Source organism: Palaemon carinicauda, chromosome 34, assembly GCF_036898095.1.
Source record: "Palaemon carinicauda isolate YSFRI2023 chromosome 34, ASM3689809v2, whole genome shotgun sequence".
NCBI classification, from domain to species: domain Eukaryota; kingdom Metazoa; phylum Arthropoda; class Malacostraca; order Decapoda; family Palaemonidae; genus Palaemon; species Palaemon carinicauda.
Genome location: NC_090758.1, coordinates 44,808,974 through 44,828,973, shown reverse-complemented (window position 1 = coordinate 44,828,973; position 20,000 = coordinate 44,808,974). Strand labels below are relative to the sequence as shown.

Here is a 20,000-nt window from a genome sequence, read left to right as displayed (position 1 = left end):
TCACGGTGATATTAGAGGCATAGCTTACCCCAACATATAATCCTTTTACAGGCAGAGCCTACTCCAACATTTACAGTATATTTTATTACAGGCATAGCCTACCCCAAACATATGTGGCTTATTACAGGCATAACCTATCCCAGATATATATAGCCCACAGGATAAAAGCAAGGCTAAGCTTATTCAAATTTTCAACAGGTAGCCTAGGCTAATAGGCCAAGTTCATAATCCATACATTGTTTTTTATCAGCTGAAGTATTTCCTGATTGACTTGACATATTTTCAGTAGCCTAGCTAAAGCAAGGAGGGCTAGGCCTTTGAAGGCAAGGCTTGATGATCATAATTAGTTAAATTCTTAAATGTATCAATATATAATAAATTATAACTCTGGAATCACTATTGTAAGCATTCATGACAATATCAGTACTATATTTCATTGAAAATTAGTATAACATTCGAGTTACGTCTGGTAACCCAGCCACTGAGGAAGGACAAGCCCGGGTAAATGGGGAGGGTTGGTGGCAAGAAAGGCATCCGGCCATGAAAAATATGCCGAAACCAATATGGCTAGTGGAGATTGTGAGATTAGAATTAATGCTAAGGTATTCCCCCTAGGCGAAGCTTTGGGACCCCACCCGATCGCTCCGAAAAATCGTCAAGGGTTACCCAGTCATGGGTGGGCTAGGTTAAAGAGGCAAGCTCGGAGAAAAATATCTGAGGAGAGGATGAGAGTAGCAACTCTGAATGTGTGGACAATGACTGGAAAAGGGCGAGAGCTGGTTGACCTCATGAAGAGAAGGAAGATTGGAGTGCCGTGTGTGCAGGAAGGCAGGTGGAAGGGATATAAGGCAAGAGAACTAGGCGAAGGTTGTAAATGTTACTACAGTGGAGCAAATATGGAAGGAAGAAATGGTGTGGTAATGATATTATCGAAAGATCTGAAGGAAAGTGGTGCGTGCCTATGCCATGCAAACTGGATGTACAAAGGAAGAGAAGGATACATTCTGGGAGGAGATGGACCAGGAGCTTAGTATAATTCCTGCAAGGGAAAGGGTAATAATAGGAGATCTGAATGGCCACTTGGGGATTAGTAGGGAATGGATAGAGAGAGTGCTTGGAGGTTGGGGTGTGGTGAGAGAAATCATGGGGGAGAAAGGGTGATTGATTTTACACTGGTTTTTGACCAAGCAATGATCAACAACTTTTTTGAGAAAATGATTAACAGATTTTCAGTAGCGGTGGCAGTGAGAGCCAGATAGATTTGCTGCTGTGTAACAGAGACCATCTGATGGAGGTTAGAAATTGCAAAGTGATAAATGGGGAGAGTGAAGCAGTGCAACACAGGTTAGTGGTAATTGATTGCAGACTAAGGAATTGTAGGAGAAGTAAAAAGACGAAAATTAACCCAAAGATTAAGTGGTGGAAATTGAAAGAGGTAGAACTGAGAGTCTTGTTTAAGGAAAGAGTGCTGGAAGCAGTAAGGTTACTTGAGGATGTATAAGAATGGTGGACCGAGAAAAGTAAAGTGATTCTAAGGATCGGTGGAGAAGTACTTGGAAAGTAATTAGGAAGAAGACCCCCAAATGATAAAGAATCGTGGTGGTGAAATGATGAGGTGCAAGAACGGGTAAAAACTAAGAAGGAAGCCAAGAAGAAGGAAGCTCTATCAAGACAAGTGCAGGATAAAGGAATCTATAAGCAGACAAAGAAAAAAGCAAGAAGACCTGTAGCAAAGGCGAAGGCAGAGATATTAAAGGAAGTCGATAAAGATATGGAAACACCAGAAGGAGAGAAGAAAATATTACGAATTGCTAAGGCCTGAGATGCTGCATCTAAAGACCTGACGCAGATAAAGCAAATAAAAGATAACAGTATAGTTCCAGCAGAAGAGAATGAAATTAAAAGAAGGTGGGAAACTTATTTTGAAGAACTATTGAATGAGGAGAACCCAAGAACAGTATTTGAAGATGGACTCCCGAACGAGGCAGTTACCATAGAAATGACTAGAAGAGAAGTAAATCAAGCAGTAAAGAAGATGAAAAATAGTAAAGCTGCAGGACCGGATAATATACCATTAGAGGTATAGAAGAGTCTTGGAGAGGAAGGCATAGATATCTTGTGGGACCTAACGCAATAGATCTTCAATCAGGAAAAGATGCTAGAGGAATGGAGAGGATGCTTAATCATCTCCATCTATAAGGGGAAGGTAGACATTAAGGAATGTTGCAACTACAGAGGCATAAAGTTGATAAGCCATACTATGAAGATATGGGAGAAGATCAATGAGAAGAAACTCAGAGATGAGACAACACTTGGTGAGGAACAATTGGGATTCATGCCTGGAAGAGGGACTGTAGATGCAATATTTTCTTTGAGGGAGATGATAGAAAAACATCGGGAGAAACAGAAAGTATTACATATGGTCTTCACTGACCTGGAGAAGGCATACGATCGAGTACCACGTCAGAAACTGTGGAGATGTGTGAGAGAAAAGGGAATCCCCAAGAAATATGTAAGAATCACCCAAAATATGTATGCGAGGGCAGAAGCAAATGTTAAGAGAAGTATAAACCTAACAGAAAGTTTCCCATTAAATGTGGGACCACATCTGTAGTCTGCAATGAGCCCTTACCTATTTGATCTGATCATGGATGTAGTAATACAAGGTATTAGAGATCAGTCTCCTTGGTGTATGCTTTTTGCTGATGATGTTATACTGTGTTGCACTAGGCGAGAGGTAGTAGAAGAGAAACTGGAGGAGTGGAGAAGAGAAATGGAAATTAGAGAATTGAAGATCCATAGAAAAAATACAGAGTATTAACGATTGAAAAATGGGGAGAATGAAGAAGTTAGTTTACAAGGAGACAGATTGAAAAGAGTTGAAAATTTCAAGTATTTAGGATCAACAGTCGCAGAGGATGGGGATTTTGGGGGTAGAAATAAACCACAGAATACAAGCAGGATGGAAGAATTGGAAAAAAGTGTGAGGAGTACTATGCGACAGGAGAATAGGGGTTAAGTTGAAAGGTAAAGTACAAAAGACAGTTGTGAGACCGCCAATGATATATGGAGCGGAGACGTGGTCAATAAAAAAGACAGAAGAGAAGAATCTGGATGCAGCAGAGATGAGAATGTTGAGATAAGATACGGAATAAGGTAATTTGAGGTACCACAGGAGTTAGAGAACTATCAGATAAGATCCAAGAAAATAGACTGAGGTGGTATTGTCATGTCATGAGAAGAAAGGAACAGTGTATTGAGAGGAGAGTGATAGCAATGGAGGTACAAGGAACCAGAAGGAGAGGGAGACCAAAGCGAAGGTGGATGGACTGTATCAAGGATGACCTTCAATCAAAGGGATTAGCCAGTGATGAAGTGTGGGACACAGGTATATGGAGAATATTGACCAGAAACATCGACCACACATAAATATGGGAAGGGATGCAGACAAAGAAAATTCGAGTTATGTCTTTTGGAAACTTACATCAAACTTTAATCACAAAATCCTTAACTATCAGAACTTAATTCAGCAAGATCTATTATTACAGCAAAGCTCTCATCTACACATACACCGAATAGTCTGGCATATTCTTTACATATTCTCCTCTGTCCTCATACGCCTGACAACACTGAGATTACAAAGAATTTCTCTTCTCTCAAGGGGTTAACTACTGCACTGTAATCGGTCAGTGGCTACTTTCCTCTTGGTAAGGGTAGAAGGGACTCTTTAGCTATGGTAAGCAGCTCTTCTAGGAGAAGGACACTCCGAAATTAAACCATTGTTCTCTAGTCTTGGGTAGTGCCATAACCTCTGTACTGTGGCCTTCCACTGCCTTGGGTTAGAGTTCTCTTGCTTGAGGGTACACTCGGGCACACTGCTCTCTCTGGTTTCTCCTCCTCTTCTTTTGCTAAACTTTTTATGGTTTATATAGGAAATATTTATTTATAAATTATTGCAGCTCCTAAAACAATTAATTTTTTCCTTTTTTCCTTTCCTTACTGGGCTGTTTTCCCTGTTGGAGCTCCTGCGCTTACAGCATCCTGCTTTTCCAACTAGGGTTGCAGCTTAGCAAATGATAATAATAATAACAATGATAATTTAGTTAAGAATATCCAATAACATTCTTGGCACTTTCATATGAATGAATTATATGTATTCACATAATATTACATGGCTGGCGTATCTTGTTTCACATAAAGGCGCTATGAATATATAAACAAAACACCAAGCTACATTCTCTTAACTTGGCAAAAAAAAGGATATCTAATGAATGATAAACTCCACTCAGATTGTACGAATTCCAAATATGTGTTACATGAACGGTGATGTTAGCGATGGTCACCTTGTCAAGCTCTTTGATTTGAACATGTTTAGGTGAGACTAGTTTAGTCCAACTTATACATGGCATATGCATAAACCAAAAGACAGTATAATTATTAGTTTCATTTCAAAGTCGCTGTCTGCATAATGCTGAAATTTTGCTTCGATTTTGAGCATTAAAAAAAAAAGAGAGTCATTTCAACTTGATAGCTGGTGATGTGAAACTAGTTTTAAGTAACTCTGGGAGTCACATTTAGTGGGAGTCATCCCAACCGTCTCCGAGAGTCACATGTAGTAGGGTCCTCTCAATGCAAGCGACACACACTCTACTCTAGGTATGCCACTGAATGAAAGGAGGTTTATGTGGCATTGTCCAAAAGTACCCCAGTCAAGGATCCTCTTATCAGGCATAATAACTTAGAAGTAGTGACATAATGTCTTGTGCAAGCCAGGAAGTGGTAATTATTGATGTTATTTTTGACACTGTCTCATTTAGGGAATTTGGTTTGGTTTCCTCAGATTTCACCAGTGGATTATATAACTGATATGTAGTAATTACAAGAGCTGTCTGTGCTTAATGATAAGATGAGCGTTTAGAAATGAAAACTTTGAGTTTTCTGTTTTAACGTTTGAGCGTGATTTCACAACTGTTAATATGTTGTTGTTGTTGTTGTTGCTGTTGTTGTTGTTGTTGTTCTTTTCATGTGAGAAGATTCTTCAATGTTTTTAGAAAATGTGGTTAGGAGACAACTCTCAATGTAAACAGGGGCCCTCCCTTTGTCAACCAGCCATATGAAGAAGATTTTATATGTTCAAGTAATCATCATACTGGAGTTATGTAGTAAATCATTGACGAAAAGTACTTTAATTTTTTTATATTTATTTATATCCAAATAAGGGGTAAAAGATTTTTGGGTCTTTGCATCCACTAATCCAGGCATGGGCCACCTGCAGCCCACAAGCCCAAAGTGTTGTTGTGCAGACCCTGAGACTTTCTAGGTTACTAGAATGTTTTGAATTGTATTTATTCCTACCAGTAATCATCATTACCATAATTAGGAGAGAGATGTATCAGTATTATTACTAATTCAGTTGTTATTTTTGTTGTTGTTGTTGTTACATAATGCCTTGCACTTCATGGAGTATCTTAATGGACCAAAGTGATAACTTTCTCAAGAAGCTCAAATTCTTTTGACTTCCAGATAGAACTTGGGTCTTGGAGATCGACATTGGGACCAAGGAGGACATTTTGTATTGAGGAGACATCTTTTGACCAAAAGGAAACTTCTCAATGGGAAAATTTTGTCGTCCTTTACATGTATTGATTGATCAAAATAAATATAAAGAAAGAAAACAGATTAAAATGATCTACACCGAGGTTATGGGCTGAAGGTTAAATTATAAAGATATCGGAGAAAATATATGATTCATAAATGTAGAGATTCAATCTGGAAATTTATTAGTTTAAACCAGGAATCTGATCTTATTACTTAGGTTGTTTTATGTTTCAAATGTCCTAGGATTTTATTCAACTCCTATTGGAAATAGTTTCAGAGAGAGAGAGAGAGAGAGAGAGAGAGAGAGAGAGAGAGAGAGAGAGAGAGAGAGAGAGAGAGAGAGAAAATTGGCACCTTGCTCTACCGAGACTAATAATGAAGTGTGACTTCTCAATCAGCAAATACATCTAAATGGTCAACAGCAAGTGACCATCACATTGGGACATCGTCCGTTGCAATAACGTTTCATTTATCTGTGAAATCAACTCAGAACTGTTGAGGAGGAATAACAAGGAAACAACAAAGACAATTAAGTACCCTTACCACCTATATACCGCTTTCAAGTAATGTCCTTCTGGTAATAATAGAAGGTTTACATTAAACGCAGTTATTATTAGGGATGAATTTATTGTATCAAAATAGTATATTATCAGTAAAATGTATATCTCTCAGCAAAAATTGATATTGAGCTACGTAATCAGGTGCAGAGCATTAATTGTTCTATTAATACAAAGAAAAATACAATCCAGGTTGTTTATATGAATATAATTCAACAAAATAATAATCCCAGATAGCATGGAATATATATTAAAACCAATGCATATCATGGTCACTTGTATGAATTAAGTAACCATCGGAATTCAAATATTGGTATAGATAGTATATAAGATTATATGTTAACAAAAGTATTCAAGAAGGTTACGAAATATATAGTCTATATACCTAAATAGTACAGTCTAAGTATGCTGTAAACCGACATTCAGAACTGTATAAAGAAAATAGTACATTATATGGTCAGTGATATCATTATGTATTAAAGAAAAATACTATTTTGTTGAAGGACAAAACTATAATATATGACATACAAATACATTTCATGAGGGCATTAAATATATATGCACAAAAATATATCATTCCTGATAAGCCATAGATATATAAAAGAAAGAAATTCTGACAAAAAAGTAAAACGGTAATGGAAAATGTCCTGGTTTTCTGGTAGTAGCGCAGAAATATGATAATTTTTTTTTAATCTATAATGATATTTAGAGTTATCAATTTAACTTGGTGCAAGAGAAGGAGCTAATGATATTTTGGAGTGAGATAGAACCCACAATGACCACAGCGAGTAGCATTATTTGTGGGAAGAAGCAGATGTTAGGATGAGAAGGTTGATTTTTTGAGAAGGAATTGAAAGGTTATGGAATTTAGGAATATTTGAAAGTTTGCCTGTACAAGTGGACGGAAAAAACAGACTGTAAAAAAAGGGGGGGGGGGAATGTACACCGATGGTATGATTTAGTACCAAAGTGCGGTAATTTATTCTTTTAAATTAATGATGAAAATGGTAAATTAATTATGTTCACCGTTCACCATATACTTTGGCCCACCTCCTCCATGAGGGGTATGCTTCAAGGCTACACTAATTTTATATTCCACTTTAGGAAGGGAAACTAAAACCACTTCAATATATTACTCACAAAGGATATTGTTTCAAGTTAGTTTTGAAAATAATCAATACTCTACACTTACTGACTACCAAATGCAGATAGAAAGATCAGCTTTAAATATTTACACAGTAAATTATTTCATTTTGGAGTGAGTGTATGAGCAGTGAATGAAATAAACATAGTAGGTATTACTTTCAAGGAAAATGAATACTCGTTTACTTGAGACCAGAATGGTGAGCAGCAACAGAGACATATATCGATGCAGCTGCCTATTGGCTTATGACATTCACACCCATCAAACATATAATTGATTTGGGACTCAAGTTCACGAGGACAGCTGAGACGTAAAACTATGTATGAGGCACAAAATGACACATTACTATTCAAATGTGAGTCAGCTGCTTTGCTAAAATGATGCCTGCACTGTAAAAAGTTCAAGGTACAGAAAGGGTATAACGATTGAGCTGGGGTTTATATACATGTTAAACACCCTAAGGCTCAAAAATACCCTTCTACACCAGGAGGCAGGGTATTTTTTGTGAATAATATACCCTCTATTGTACTTTGTCTTAAAATGGGCTTGGTAAGTTTGTGTGATCATGTCATGAAATGAACTTTTACTCTGTATTAAATCACCATATTGTTACACTGATAGTGTAATGCACCAAAAAAGTTACTAACAACATATTGGTTTTCAGTTATGGATAGTTTTGAAGCAAGTTCCTACAAAATGCGGTACTTGGCAATTTGTATTGTTGTCGTCTCGAGATTCTTCGAGACCCCGGGAATTTGGCGGGAAATTTCAGTGGCGTCTGGACTCTGGTCTGCTCTGCAGTGAAGATAAATTGCTCCAATTAGCGTCATCGGGATTGTAATATCTACGCTGCATTTCATCTGTTAACCAAGGTAAGAACACTAACTGTCCATATATGCAAGCATAAACAGTGGTTATGAATAAAAATTGTCAGACATCATCATTAGTTTTGCATTCAGGCTGTGATAGTCTAAAAAAATCATTATTACTAACACCGGGGAAAATAAGTAAGAAATTATTATTAGTACTTAATTATGAGAGAGAGAGAGAGAGAGAGAGAGAGAGAGAGAGAGAGAGAGAGAGAGAGAGAGAGAGAGAGAGAGAGAGAGAGAGCGTGAGCATCAAGCTGTCTGGGAGGGAAAAAAAACATAAACAACGTATTCAGCTAAACGTTAATAATATTACGATTACGAGTAGTCTGTAAGCAAACACTGACGCCAGCGATTTCTTAATCAGTTTGACTTGAGGTAGCAGACAGTTAGGTATTTATGCATGATATTTTTTCCTTTCTTTTCTATATATATATATATATATATATATATATATATATATATATATATATATATATATATATATATATATATATATATAAATATATATATATACATATATAAATATTTATATATTTAGGCACACACACACTAACAAATATTTTCTTTTCACAGATTTCTGTGTACGGTTTGCTTTGCAGCTTCTGCCATCACTCTTTATATATTATATATATACTTTTGATTTTCAAGTGTAAAGGAAATAATAAATTGATAAACCAAACTTTTAAAATCATTGACCTTATTACTTTATATACTTATAAGCTTTAACTACACCTATATAATGGTGGAATAGATATTAATTATAAAATTATAATTAATATACACGGTTATTTATGTCTTATAGAATAACCTGTAAAAGGGTATTCTTTACCTACGATACACCCCTAAGTAAGGGTATCTCAAGTATATGTTATACCCTTGATATGGGTATATTGTAAAGGGTATATTATAGTTCTTATATACCCCGATAGGGTATGCTATTTTAACCATTAGAAATACCCTTTTTCAACCCCTTTTACACCCTTAAATTTTTAGAGTGTATATACCACTTTCAAGTAATGTCCTTCTGGTAATAATAGAAGGTTTACATTAAACGCAGTTATTATTAGGGATGAATTTATTGTATCAAAACAGTATATTATCAGTAAAATGTATATCTCTCAGCAAAAATTTATATTAAGCTACGTAATCAGGTGCAGAGCATTAATTGTTCAAGTTATTACAAAGAAAAATACAATCCAGGTTGTTTATATGAATATAAATCAACAAAATAATATTCCAAGATAGCATTGACTATATATTAAAACTAAAGCATATAGTGGTCACTGACATGCATTGATTAACAATCAGAATTCAAGTAATGATATAAATAGTATATACGATTATATGTTAACAAAAGTATTCAAGAAGGTTACAAAATATATATTCTTTATACCTAAATAGTACAGTCTAAGTATGCCGTAAACTGGCATTCAGAACTGTATAAAACAAATAGTACATTATATGGACAGTGATTTATATTAAAAAAAATACTATTGTGTTGAAGGACATAACAATAATATATGACATACAAATACATTTCATGAGGCCATTAAAAATATATATACACAAAAATATATTATTCCTGATAAGCCATAGATAAATAACAGAAAGAAAATCAATGATACTTTGGAGTGAGATAGAACCCACAATGACCACAGCGAGTAGCATTATTTGCGGAATAATGGTCATGTGGCATAGATAGAGCTGGAAGGATGAGGATAACAGTGTGTAGGTGGATATCCTCATACAGCAGGAGCTTCCTGGGGCACTGTAAACCTTGTCATTATTTGCCTTTATTTCAACTGCAGCCAGTTATCAGGATCTAAGATTGTACTATTGTACAATTTTCTTTCTTTGGGTCATATTCCTGTAGGAAGAAACATATGTTAGGATGAGAAGGTTGATTTTTTGAGAATGAATCAAAAGCTTATGAAATTTAGGAATTTTTTTATAGGGGTTCTAAGAGATGTTTAGCAACCATGTTTACCATGACAAGAGGAGGGCAGACTCTCTATAATGGACTGGATGTAGGGACGAGCAGGTAACAGTGTGCCATGTGGGAATAAAATCACTAAGAGGATTCTATGTTGCGATACATGATAGAACGGGACCTTTTGTTGAAAGTGTGCGTGTAAAAGTGGAGGGAAAAACAGACTGGAAAAGGGGGTGAAATGTCCACTGATGGTATGGTTTAGTACCAAAGTACGGTCATTCATTCTTTTAAATTAATTCTGAAAATGGAAAATTAATTAAGTTCACTGTTCACCATTTACTTTGGGCCACAATATCCATGAGGGGTATGCTTCAGGCTTCCACTAATTCATTTACAGTTTTGTTAACCACAGAAATATATTTCTTACAGAGGATATTGCTTCAAGTTAATGTTGAAAGTAATCAATTCTATACACTTATTGAATAGCAAATGCAGAAAGAAAGATCAGCTTTAAGTATTTACACAGTAACTGATTTCATTTTGGAGTAAGTGTATGTGCAGGGAATGAAATAAATATAGTAGATATTACTTCCAAGAAAAAATACTCGTGTACCTGACCCCGGAAACTATGTGGGTGGCACAAAATGACACATTACTATTCAAATGTGAGTCAGCTGCTTTGCTGATGTGATGCCTGAGGACTTGGCTGTGCTACGCCGTCAGAGGAGATACACTCGGTTACTACTTAATGAATTCTCACATAAATAATTTTTCAAATATTATATGTAAACATCTGCGAGAGAGAGAGAGAGAGAGAGAGAGAGAGAGAGAGAGAGAGAGAGAGAGAGAGAGAGAGAGAGAGAGAGAGAGAGAAGAGATTTTAAATATTTTAAATTAAAGCAAAGAAATTAAATAACTGAACTACAAAGAGTAGAAAGAGGAACATCCTCTTCTTTTAAGATGATACAGACTCATTTAACATCCTATTCCTTGATGTTTATCTGATTTTATTTTGTTCAAGTCCTATCATTTGTATAGGTCACTATTACATAAAGGATTCAGGCAGCAGGACAGAACAAAACCTATTGAAAAGATTAAAAGATGTGATAGAAAAAACCATTAAGTTAATAATAATAATAATAATAATAATAATAATAATAATAATAATAATAATAATAATAATAATAATAATAAACATCATTATAATAATAATAATAATAATGATAATAATAATAATAATAATAATAATAATAATAATAATAATAATAACCACGTCAAAAAAAGAGGGTTTCATATGAATTATTATGTTGAAGAAGATTATATTATTATTATTATTATTAATATTAAAATGATGTTTATTATAATTTTTATTATTATTATTCTTATTCTTATTATTATCATTATCATTATAATGATGTTTAATATTATTATTATTATTATTATTATTATTATTATTATTATTATTATTATTATAATTATTATTATTATTATTATTATTATTATTATTATTAATTATTATTATTATTATTATTATTATTAATTTTATCATTATATATTTTTTTATCGGAAGTTTTTTTTTTCTGTAGTCATTGCAGACTAATTCCTTTAATGCTGTGAATTTTGTATTGCTAATTGAATAATCCCTTCACTTGTCTGCTGATCAAAGGCTAAGCACCGATGACACTTACCTTAAGACGGTGACCAAACTGCTGATCAGTTGAGTTCTTTTGAGTTCCGATCAACCAAGAGGCTGCAATGATCACTCAAGCGGATTCAGGATGATTTGTTGGGAAGAAGATTTCCTCGTCTCTTTTCTCAAGGAGAGAAATACTGTATATCTGGTCCTCAGAGAAAACTAGTTGTGAACCTGCAAGTGAATAATCCCAAGGATAGAGACTTCTCACGACAGATATAAAATAGCAATTGAAGGGACGGATAGTAAATAAAGGGTTGTATCTTTCAGCTTTCCCGTTATCTGTATGAGAGAATAATTTTCTAAAGGAAAAATATTCAGTTTTATTTCACTAATCAAAATAATAATTACATTAAAAAACACAATTCAGGATCAAATGATGTCATCATTTTAAGTTTTATATTTCAAAAATGTTTCCAAAGACGAAAAACAGGAATATGAATTCTGTAATGACCAAATTTTCCAGCAACAAATCTTTTTTAGAATATTTGAGTTGTAAATAAGAGATTTTATGCAAAGAAGAAGAAGATTACTTTAGAGAAGGATAGAGTTGAAGAATGACTGAGTCTGGTACTCACCACCATCGATATAATCTAAGAAGTAAAGGGATGAAGACATTGGGAGGTGACCTATCTTAGTGTTGCTCCCGGATGTCAGAATCTATTTCTAGAATGCAGATAATGTCTCTTTTTATAGCAGATTGCCTGGCTCTTCCGGCCATGCACAGGCTCTTACAGTTTTCCAGCTCATTGTAAAGATGTCTCAAAATTCTTCAATAGAAACTGTCTCCACTGCTGCCCAAGTACTGGCTGGATGCAAACTGCCCAGACTCCTGAATAATATCCCAGAAAAAGTTGACGTACCAAAACGACCTCTCACCAGAAGGCTGATGCAAGCGCCATTGCAAGAAATGGACGAATTTCCCTAGAAAAAATTAACAAATAATTCTCCTGAAAATATATAATAAACATAAAACTAAACTTTTTTTTCAAATATATGTGAAATGTATCTTGCTTAATGACTGAAGACAAACCAATTTAGTAAAATCCATATACTGAACCCATTAGAAATAATTAATTTTTAATGATTTCCTGAAGATCAAAGTTGAATGTTTGAAACTCTAAATTAATGTTTACTTTTGTCTCTGAAACAGAAACAACAGCATCATTTAGGACAAAACAGAATAAACACTTCAAGTTGCATTTTTTGTAGACATTTGGAGAAAGAGAGGAATGGAATTATTATTTATAATTACTTGTGTATTCCTCTCTGTCTGTCTGCCTGTCTGTACTGCAGAAGTGAGACATCCAACCTCTTTCCCCTTTTTTTTCTGCTGATCTAATGAAGATATTAACCTTTACTTCCAACTAAAAGAAACAGAGGAAAAATTAATATCAAATTAAGTACAAGAAAGTACAGGAATATAAAAAGTTTTCAAAACTGGTCTAATGTAGTATATTCTCGAAAAAAAAAACATTATTCATCATGAATAATAGTAATGATAACAATAATGGTAATAATAATAATGACAATATAGAAAACTTTTACATAAAATTCCAAAGGAAAACTATTTTTTCTTTTCATTTATCTCTTTAAGAGTAATAAATATAATTTGTTTCCTTCAATTCATTTGGAGTAGTGACTCCAAAGTCTTTTCCTTAAAATCCTTACCTTTTTTTTTTTTCTCTTCTCACCAGAATTTGACTCAGGGGTTTTGACTGACGCTGGTCGAATATGTCAGCTTCTCTCGAGTCCAACAGATGACGATGAACAATATCCCGGTGTATCAGTTATTCAGTCAGTCATTCAGTCAGTCAGTCAGTCAGTCTCCTTTTTTTACCAGTACATTTTATTTGTGAAAGGAAACAGCATCAATCACAGAGTTCAAGCGCATTGCAAAATATAAAATCTCTGCAACAGAAATCTTGCTGATCCTAAATTGCTAAACAAGATTGATCAACTAAATCAATAAGATTGTTTAGTGGCAAAGCAGATAGATTTAACATTAAATATAATTTTATGCAGGATTGAGGTTACACATAAGACACTTAACAGGTAAGTTTATCGAAACTTATTTACTTCTGATAAATATAATTTTGCCTTGACCAATTACTTAATATATAAAATGGTAAAATAAAGGAGTTGTAGACAAGACACTCTATACAAAGAAGAGGAAGATGACTCTAAAGAAGACCAAAGTTAAGGAACGACTGCTTCTGGTACTTGCCGCCATCAATCCGAGATAAGCAATATAAACCTTTCTGGGAGCTGAACCCTGATGTCAGATTCTGGTTCCAGAATGTAGATAATGTCTGCAAAGCCGTTAACAGAAACTTGTCCCTCCCACTCATGTGCTTGATGGATGCAGAGTGCCCATCCTCAAAAGTAAAAGCCCTAGATGAGGAGAGCCGCCATAGTGAGAGTGAGTAAATCCTTCACACAGTTCCTCGAGGCCTCGTTTGGAGCTTTCCTTGTCGGTTCTGTCCTCTGGAACCCTGGGTAAGGTGTAGCTCAGGACTTTGCGAGGAAGGACTAGCTGAAGCAAGCACTAAAAGGAGAATATACAAATATATAAAAATATAATTCTGAAAACAAAACTATTAACTGCCTCTTGCTTAAGGATCAATGCTAAATTTATTAAATAAACACAATACTTTTATATTATTATGTATATTTACCTTTAGCTATTGTTATCTAAAAATGATAATGAATTGTCTGAAAACCCAGAAACATTGTTTACTTGTCCCTGTGAAAAGTAACTAATTAAAGACATAACCGAAAAAGAACCACAAACTGCAATTTTTGTAGATATTTGGTCATAATTACTCCTGTGTTCCTCCCTACCATTCTTCCTGTCTGTCTGTATGAGAAGAAGAGAGAATCACCCGATGTATTCTACCTTTGTCTATTTCATGCAGATATATAAAATAAAATACTTTGAACAGAATCAAATTTGATATTGCTCAATGTGAAAAAGGTACCCAAATGTGCAGAGATTTAAAACAAGTCTAATTGTATAAATTTATTTTAGATTTATATTCAATGGGAATAAAAGTAATGAATGTTAACGTTACTCTTCTCATTAATTGTATTAGAAATATTAGCTTGAAATATTACTCTTTCTGTTCATTTCATTAAGAGTAGTAACTACAAATATTACTCTTTTCATTCATTTCTTTAAACGTAGTAACTCTTTATCATATCCATATCATACAATTCATTAAAAAGAAATAACTCAAAATTCTTACTCTAAGAATCCTACATCATCTTATGTTTATCTTCTCCAATGTCCTTCAGCTCTGTGTTCCTTCTCTTCTGATCAGATGTTGACTCAATGGGTCTGACAGACGCTGGTCGAACATATCAGCTTTTCTTAGGTCCAGCAGATGACGATTAACCATCTCCCTGTGCACCAGTCAGTCATTCAGTCATTCAGTCAGTCAGTGTTTTGTTCTACCACTTCATCTGATCTGAAATTGAAAATAGCATCAGTATATGTGGTCATTACAAATTCCAAGTGTTTTACTAAAGACGGAATCTCTGCAATAAACAGCTCTGTGTGATGTTCCTTTACTTTGATTATTGAATGGAGAAATAAATTGATTAACAATAATGATATTATTCTTAAGCAGCAAAGCAGATCCATTTCAATATATAACTTCATAAAATTAGATTTACTTCTGAAAAGTTTACTTTAATGTTAAAACTAATCATATACAGAACAATAGATTTACAAAGAACTCACCTGTCGGACTGGTATTGAGATATTCTTTTTTTTTTTTTTTTTGCCTGTGTTTGTCGCTTTGAAGGACTTTGTAAGGATATTATCTTTGTTCATCTCCCAGGAGAGAGAGAGAGAGAGAGAGAGAGAGAGAGAGAGAGAGAGAGAGAGAGAGAGAGAGAGAGAGAGAGAGAGACTTTTTCCTGAAGAACTTTTGCTCTACGTACTTGAATATTTTCTTCGAACAGATTCCGACCAGAACTTTGAGGGAATATTAGAGACTTATCATATGACAATATCAATGTAGATTACTATAAAATGAATAAAGATTGAAAGGTGATGAAAACACAATTTTCATCATTCACAGATTTATTTATGATGAGCTCCGCTATTACACATTACCTACCATCACCTCAACCATCTCTGTCAAGATCACTTAAATAGATTTTGTTTTCATGAATAGATGATGGACAATGTTTAGAGTGAATCTTAACACATTCAAGACTTGCAATATTTTGACAAGAATATGTCATTATATAAGTCATACACTAATTTGTTAATTAAAAATATTAATCATATTGAAGTGATTGAACAAATGAAAAGTTCTGAAAATATACATAAGAAAAGAGAACCAACAGTGGAATGAACATAATAAAAGTTTCCAAAAACAATAGATTTTTGTGAAAATATATTAATTGTTCCCTAACAATTGAATATATATATATATATATATATATATATATATATATATATATATATATATATTATCATATTACTATAAAAAAATGACCTTTATGATCTGAAAGGGTTTTTTATAATCAAATCATTATAAAAAGTTAGTTAAACCTGAATCATTTAGTGACAGATTATGAATGAGAATTTGGTGATCAACATTTTGAGACATTTGTTTGACAACAAAAGGGTCAGATGATATTGAAGTTCTTCTTCTTCTGTTTAGTTGTCGCCTCAGGGATCGTCATCATCTTCTGTTGATACTAAGGAACATCTGTGCATCAGTCATCCTACCGAGCAAAGAAGGAAACACTATTAGGAAATAGACTTTGGTTTTTTGCAATGACTCAGCAAAAAAGCTAACGACATATGGCATAAGAAATGATGAGGAAATCTTTAATCTAAAGAGAAAGAAATAATAATGCTAGTGAAAGAAAGGAGGACGAAGATGAATATGACGAGAATTGAAGGTTGTGAGTAAAGAATTGGAGGGAACCATAAATACTGATATTCAAACAATAATTAATCAGAGATTCGAATAAAATGATAATGAGGAGAATAATAAGAAAAAGCGAAGAAAATAATGAGGTGGAAATTGCTCTACACATCAACACCTCTCTATCATCCACACAACGACATTCTCTGGAAATGTCTCTGATTCCATTAATGAAGATACAAAGGAATATCAAGTGATCGAATGAGGAAAAGAAAAAAAACTAATAAGAAACAAATCATAGACCTAAACCAAAAGAAAAATGGTTTTGAAACTTGGCTTATAATGAGTACAGATTAGTTATCTAGGCTCATCACCCACTGAGAGAGAGAGAGAGAGAGAGAGAGAGAGAGAGAGAGAGAGAGAGAGAGAGAGGGGGGGGGATGCCTAAATAGCGTGATCATCATTAACAATTAGATTTATGATATAAAAAAAATTACCCAATTTTAGAGACTAAATCAGTTTTTTAGGCTCATGGTCTGCTTAAAGGAGAGAGAGAGAGAGAGAGAGAGAGAGAGAGAGAGAGAGAGAGAGAGATGCAGCCTAAATACAATGAAGACCATAAAAAATAAGACCTATGATATGAAAAATTACCGGACCTAATAATATAGATTACTTTTTTAGGCCTATGGTCTGCTGAAAGGCTTAAGAGGAATATTAAAAGAGAGAGAGAGAGAGAGAGAGAGAGAGAGAGAGAGAGAGAGAGAGAGAGAGAGAGAGATAAAAATCGTAAATACAGATGAAGAAGGAGAAGAAAAAGAAGAAGCAAACTCACCATCCAACATATCTACATCCGGATGATTCTTTTGCCTTAAGAAGCATCTCTCTAAGTAAGGCTTCGTCATCTGGTTCTTCATCTTCTGGGAAACAGATGATGTCTCTCACCCTGACTCCCTTCAAGGAGTTCACCATTGGGAAGAGGAAATCCCGAGGACTCCTCCTCTGCTTGGAACACCGAGGGAAGCAGATTGAAGTGAAGGATCTGTTGGGAAGACGAAGAATGAAATGAAGAAAAATTGGATGAAATGAAAGGAAAGGAAAAGAAGAAGAAAGGAAATGATGTCAACCATATTTTTAATTATTGTTTTATTGACATCTTGTTTTGTTAAGATGAACAAGTGCATTCAGACACACAAACACACACACACACACACACACACACACCTTCACGTACACAGTATTGCAATTAATTTTTAATGATCCCAAATAGGATATGAATTGAAAATAGAAATAAACCTTTAAGTAACATTTGAAAAGTGTACAAATTGATAAACTTATTTCTATTTCTATAATAATTAATAATTGACTATTTCTATTAATAGGCCTATGAGATTTTTCTTTCTCCAAATCTGATGTCGATTTAAAGTCTTGTTTCAAATAAATTTTTCTGTTCAATAAATTAATATAATAATTATATGGTCTCTCTCTCTCTCTCTCTCTCTCTCTCTCTCTCTCTCAAGGAATGATGTCTCCTCACCTCCTTGCATCCTGTGGTTGCAATGCCCGAAGGATGTCCCCAACCTTCTCGATGTCTTCTTCCTGGACATCGCTGACCAAGACATTGACTCTTGGATCCCTCATCAAGAAAGGAATTGGGTGACTGACGCTGCTGACATCCTTGACACTAAAGTGAATCCCTGAAAGAGAAAAAAGTTTAAAAAAGAAGAAGAAGAAGAAGAAAGAAACCAACAACAACAACAACAACAACAACTTTGATGAAAATGAAAATCACAACCAAACATTTTCTATCTGTTTCTTTCGTTGATGGTTGATAGTTGATGGTTGATGTGTGCGTGCAAGAGTAAATGGGAGTGTGGGATGACATCAGTCTCCTCATGATACACTCGCATTAGCACTCTATGGAGAAATTCAGCCAATAACAACCCAGCATTATGGAATTCTTGCAATATTATTGGTCGAGAGAAACATTTTCACGTCCCTATTGGTGATTGGTTCTTGAGGTCGGATAACTCCGCCCACATTTTTTAAGAGAACCAATCAGCGCAGAAAGTAGGCGGAGTCAGGAGGAATCTTGATTGACTATCACTGTTCCCGATACTGGTTTCCTCTTCATTACCATCATGATCATTACTATTCATTACTGTCACCATCATTAATATCATTATTTGTGAAATCAATAGTGACTATAGTGATATAGTAATGTCAATTTAAACTGAATCGTTTCCTTTTTATATAAGAAAGGAAATAAATGAAAACTTAGCATCGAAAGCTTTTAAACTACTTCAAATCAGATGAAAACAATATTGTCATATTTAAAAAAAAAAAAAAAAAAAAAATTGATTGAGCCTTGAATATAAAGTACAAAATGTATACAGTAATAATGATAATAATAATGACAGTAACAATAATAGAAATAATGATGATAACAATATTAACTGAACGAATGACATTAATGGGATAAGGGAAGAAGGCGAGATATCATAAAGTCCTTCAGAGGAAAGGAAGACAGAAATCTGTCATCCTTCTCTTTAACTCACCTAAATATTGAATCTCTTTTGTCTCTTGCAAAGATCGACAGAAGGCGTCGAGGCTGACTTGGTCCGGAATCCCAACTCTCAGTTCCTTCACATTTGGAGGGATTTGAAACGTTGGGTTCCAGATGCCTTTGTAAATCTCACAACTGTTCCAAAGAGAAGAAAAGAAAGAAATAATTATTAGATTCGATCGGGAATTTTATAATCAAGTTGATTGATGATGATGATTAAGATGACAATGACAATGATGATGATGATGATGAAAAAGAAAAGTAAAAATTAATAATTTCCTGGAATATCGAAAAATAATATTAACTATAAATGAGAAGGAAATTAATTTGAGACTTTTTTATGTTGTTCATTTATAATGAATCTCGTGATGACAGTGATGATGATGATGATGATGATGATACTAGTATTATAAAGGATATAGACTATGAGATTCAAGTTGAGGATTTTGGCAAAGTCTGTAGCCTAATTATTCATGTCTGTCTTTTTTTCTCTTTAAAAGTAATCTTAATACATACTAATACACACACATATATCTATCTATCTATCTATCTATCTATCTATATATATATATATATATATATATATATATATATATATATATATATATATATACATATATTTATTTATTTGTATATATATAAATATATATATATATATATATATATATATATATATATATATATATATATATATATATATATATACATACACACATATATATACATAATTATATATATATATATATATATA

General features: G+C 33.9%; 2 protein-coding genes across 4 annotated transcripts in view; both read right to left on the bottom strand.

Moving 5' to 3' along the window:
• Positions 1-20,000, bottom strand: part of LOC137627133 (tyrosine-protein phosphatase 10D-like) — a 591,968-nt gene that overhangs the window by 235,232 nt on the left and 336,736 nt on the right. The window lies entirely within an intron of this gene.
• The window catches only part of LOC137627128 (uncharacterized), a 296,405-nt gene continuing 292,747 nt past the window's right edge, over positions 16,343-20,000 (bottom strand). Inside the window, exons 3-6 of the mRNA XM_068358188.1 lie at positions 19,242-19,384; positions 18,221-18,380; positions 17,519-17,725; positions 16,343-16,540 (exon numbers count right to left, since the gene is read on the bottom strand). Coding sequence (XP_068214289.1) covers positions 16,498-16,540; positions 17,519-17,725; positions 18,221-18,380; positions 19,242-19,384 — 553 coding nt within the window. The 3' untranslated portion in view covers positions 16,343-16,497. The remainder of the gene's footprint in view (positions 16,541-17,518; positions 17,726-18,220; positions 18,381-19,241; positions 19,385-20,000) is intronic.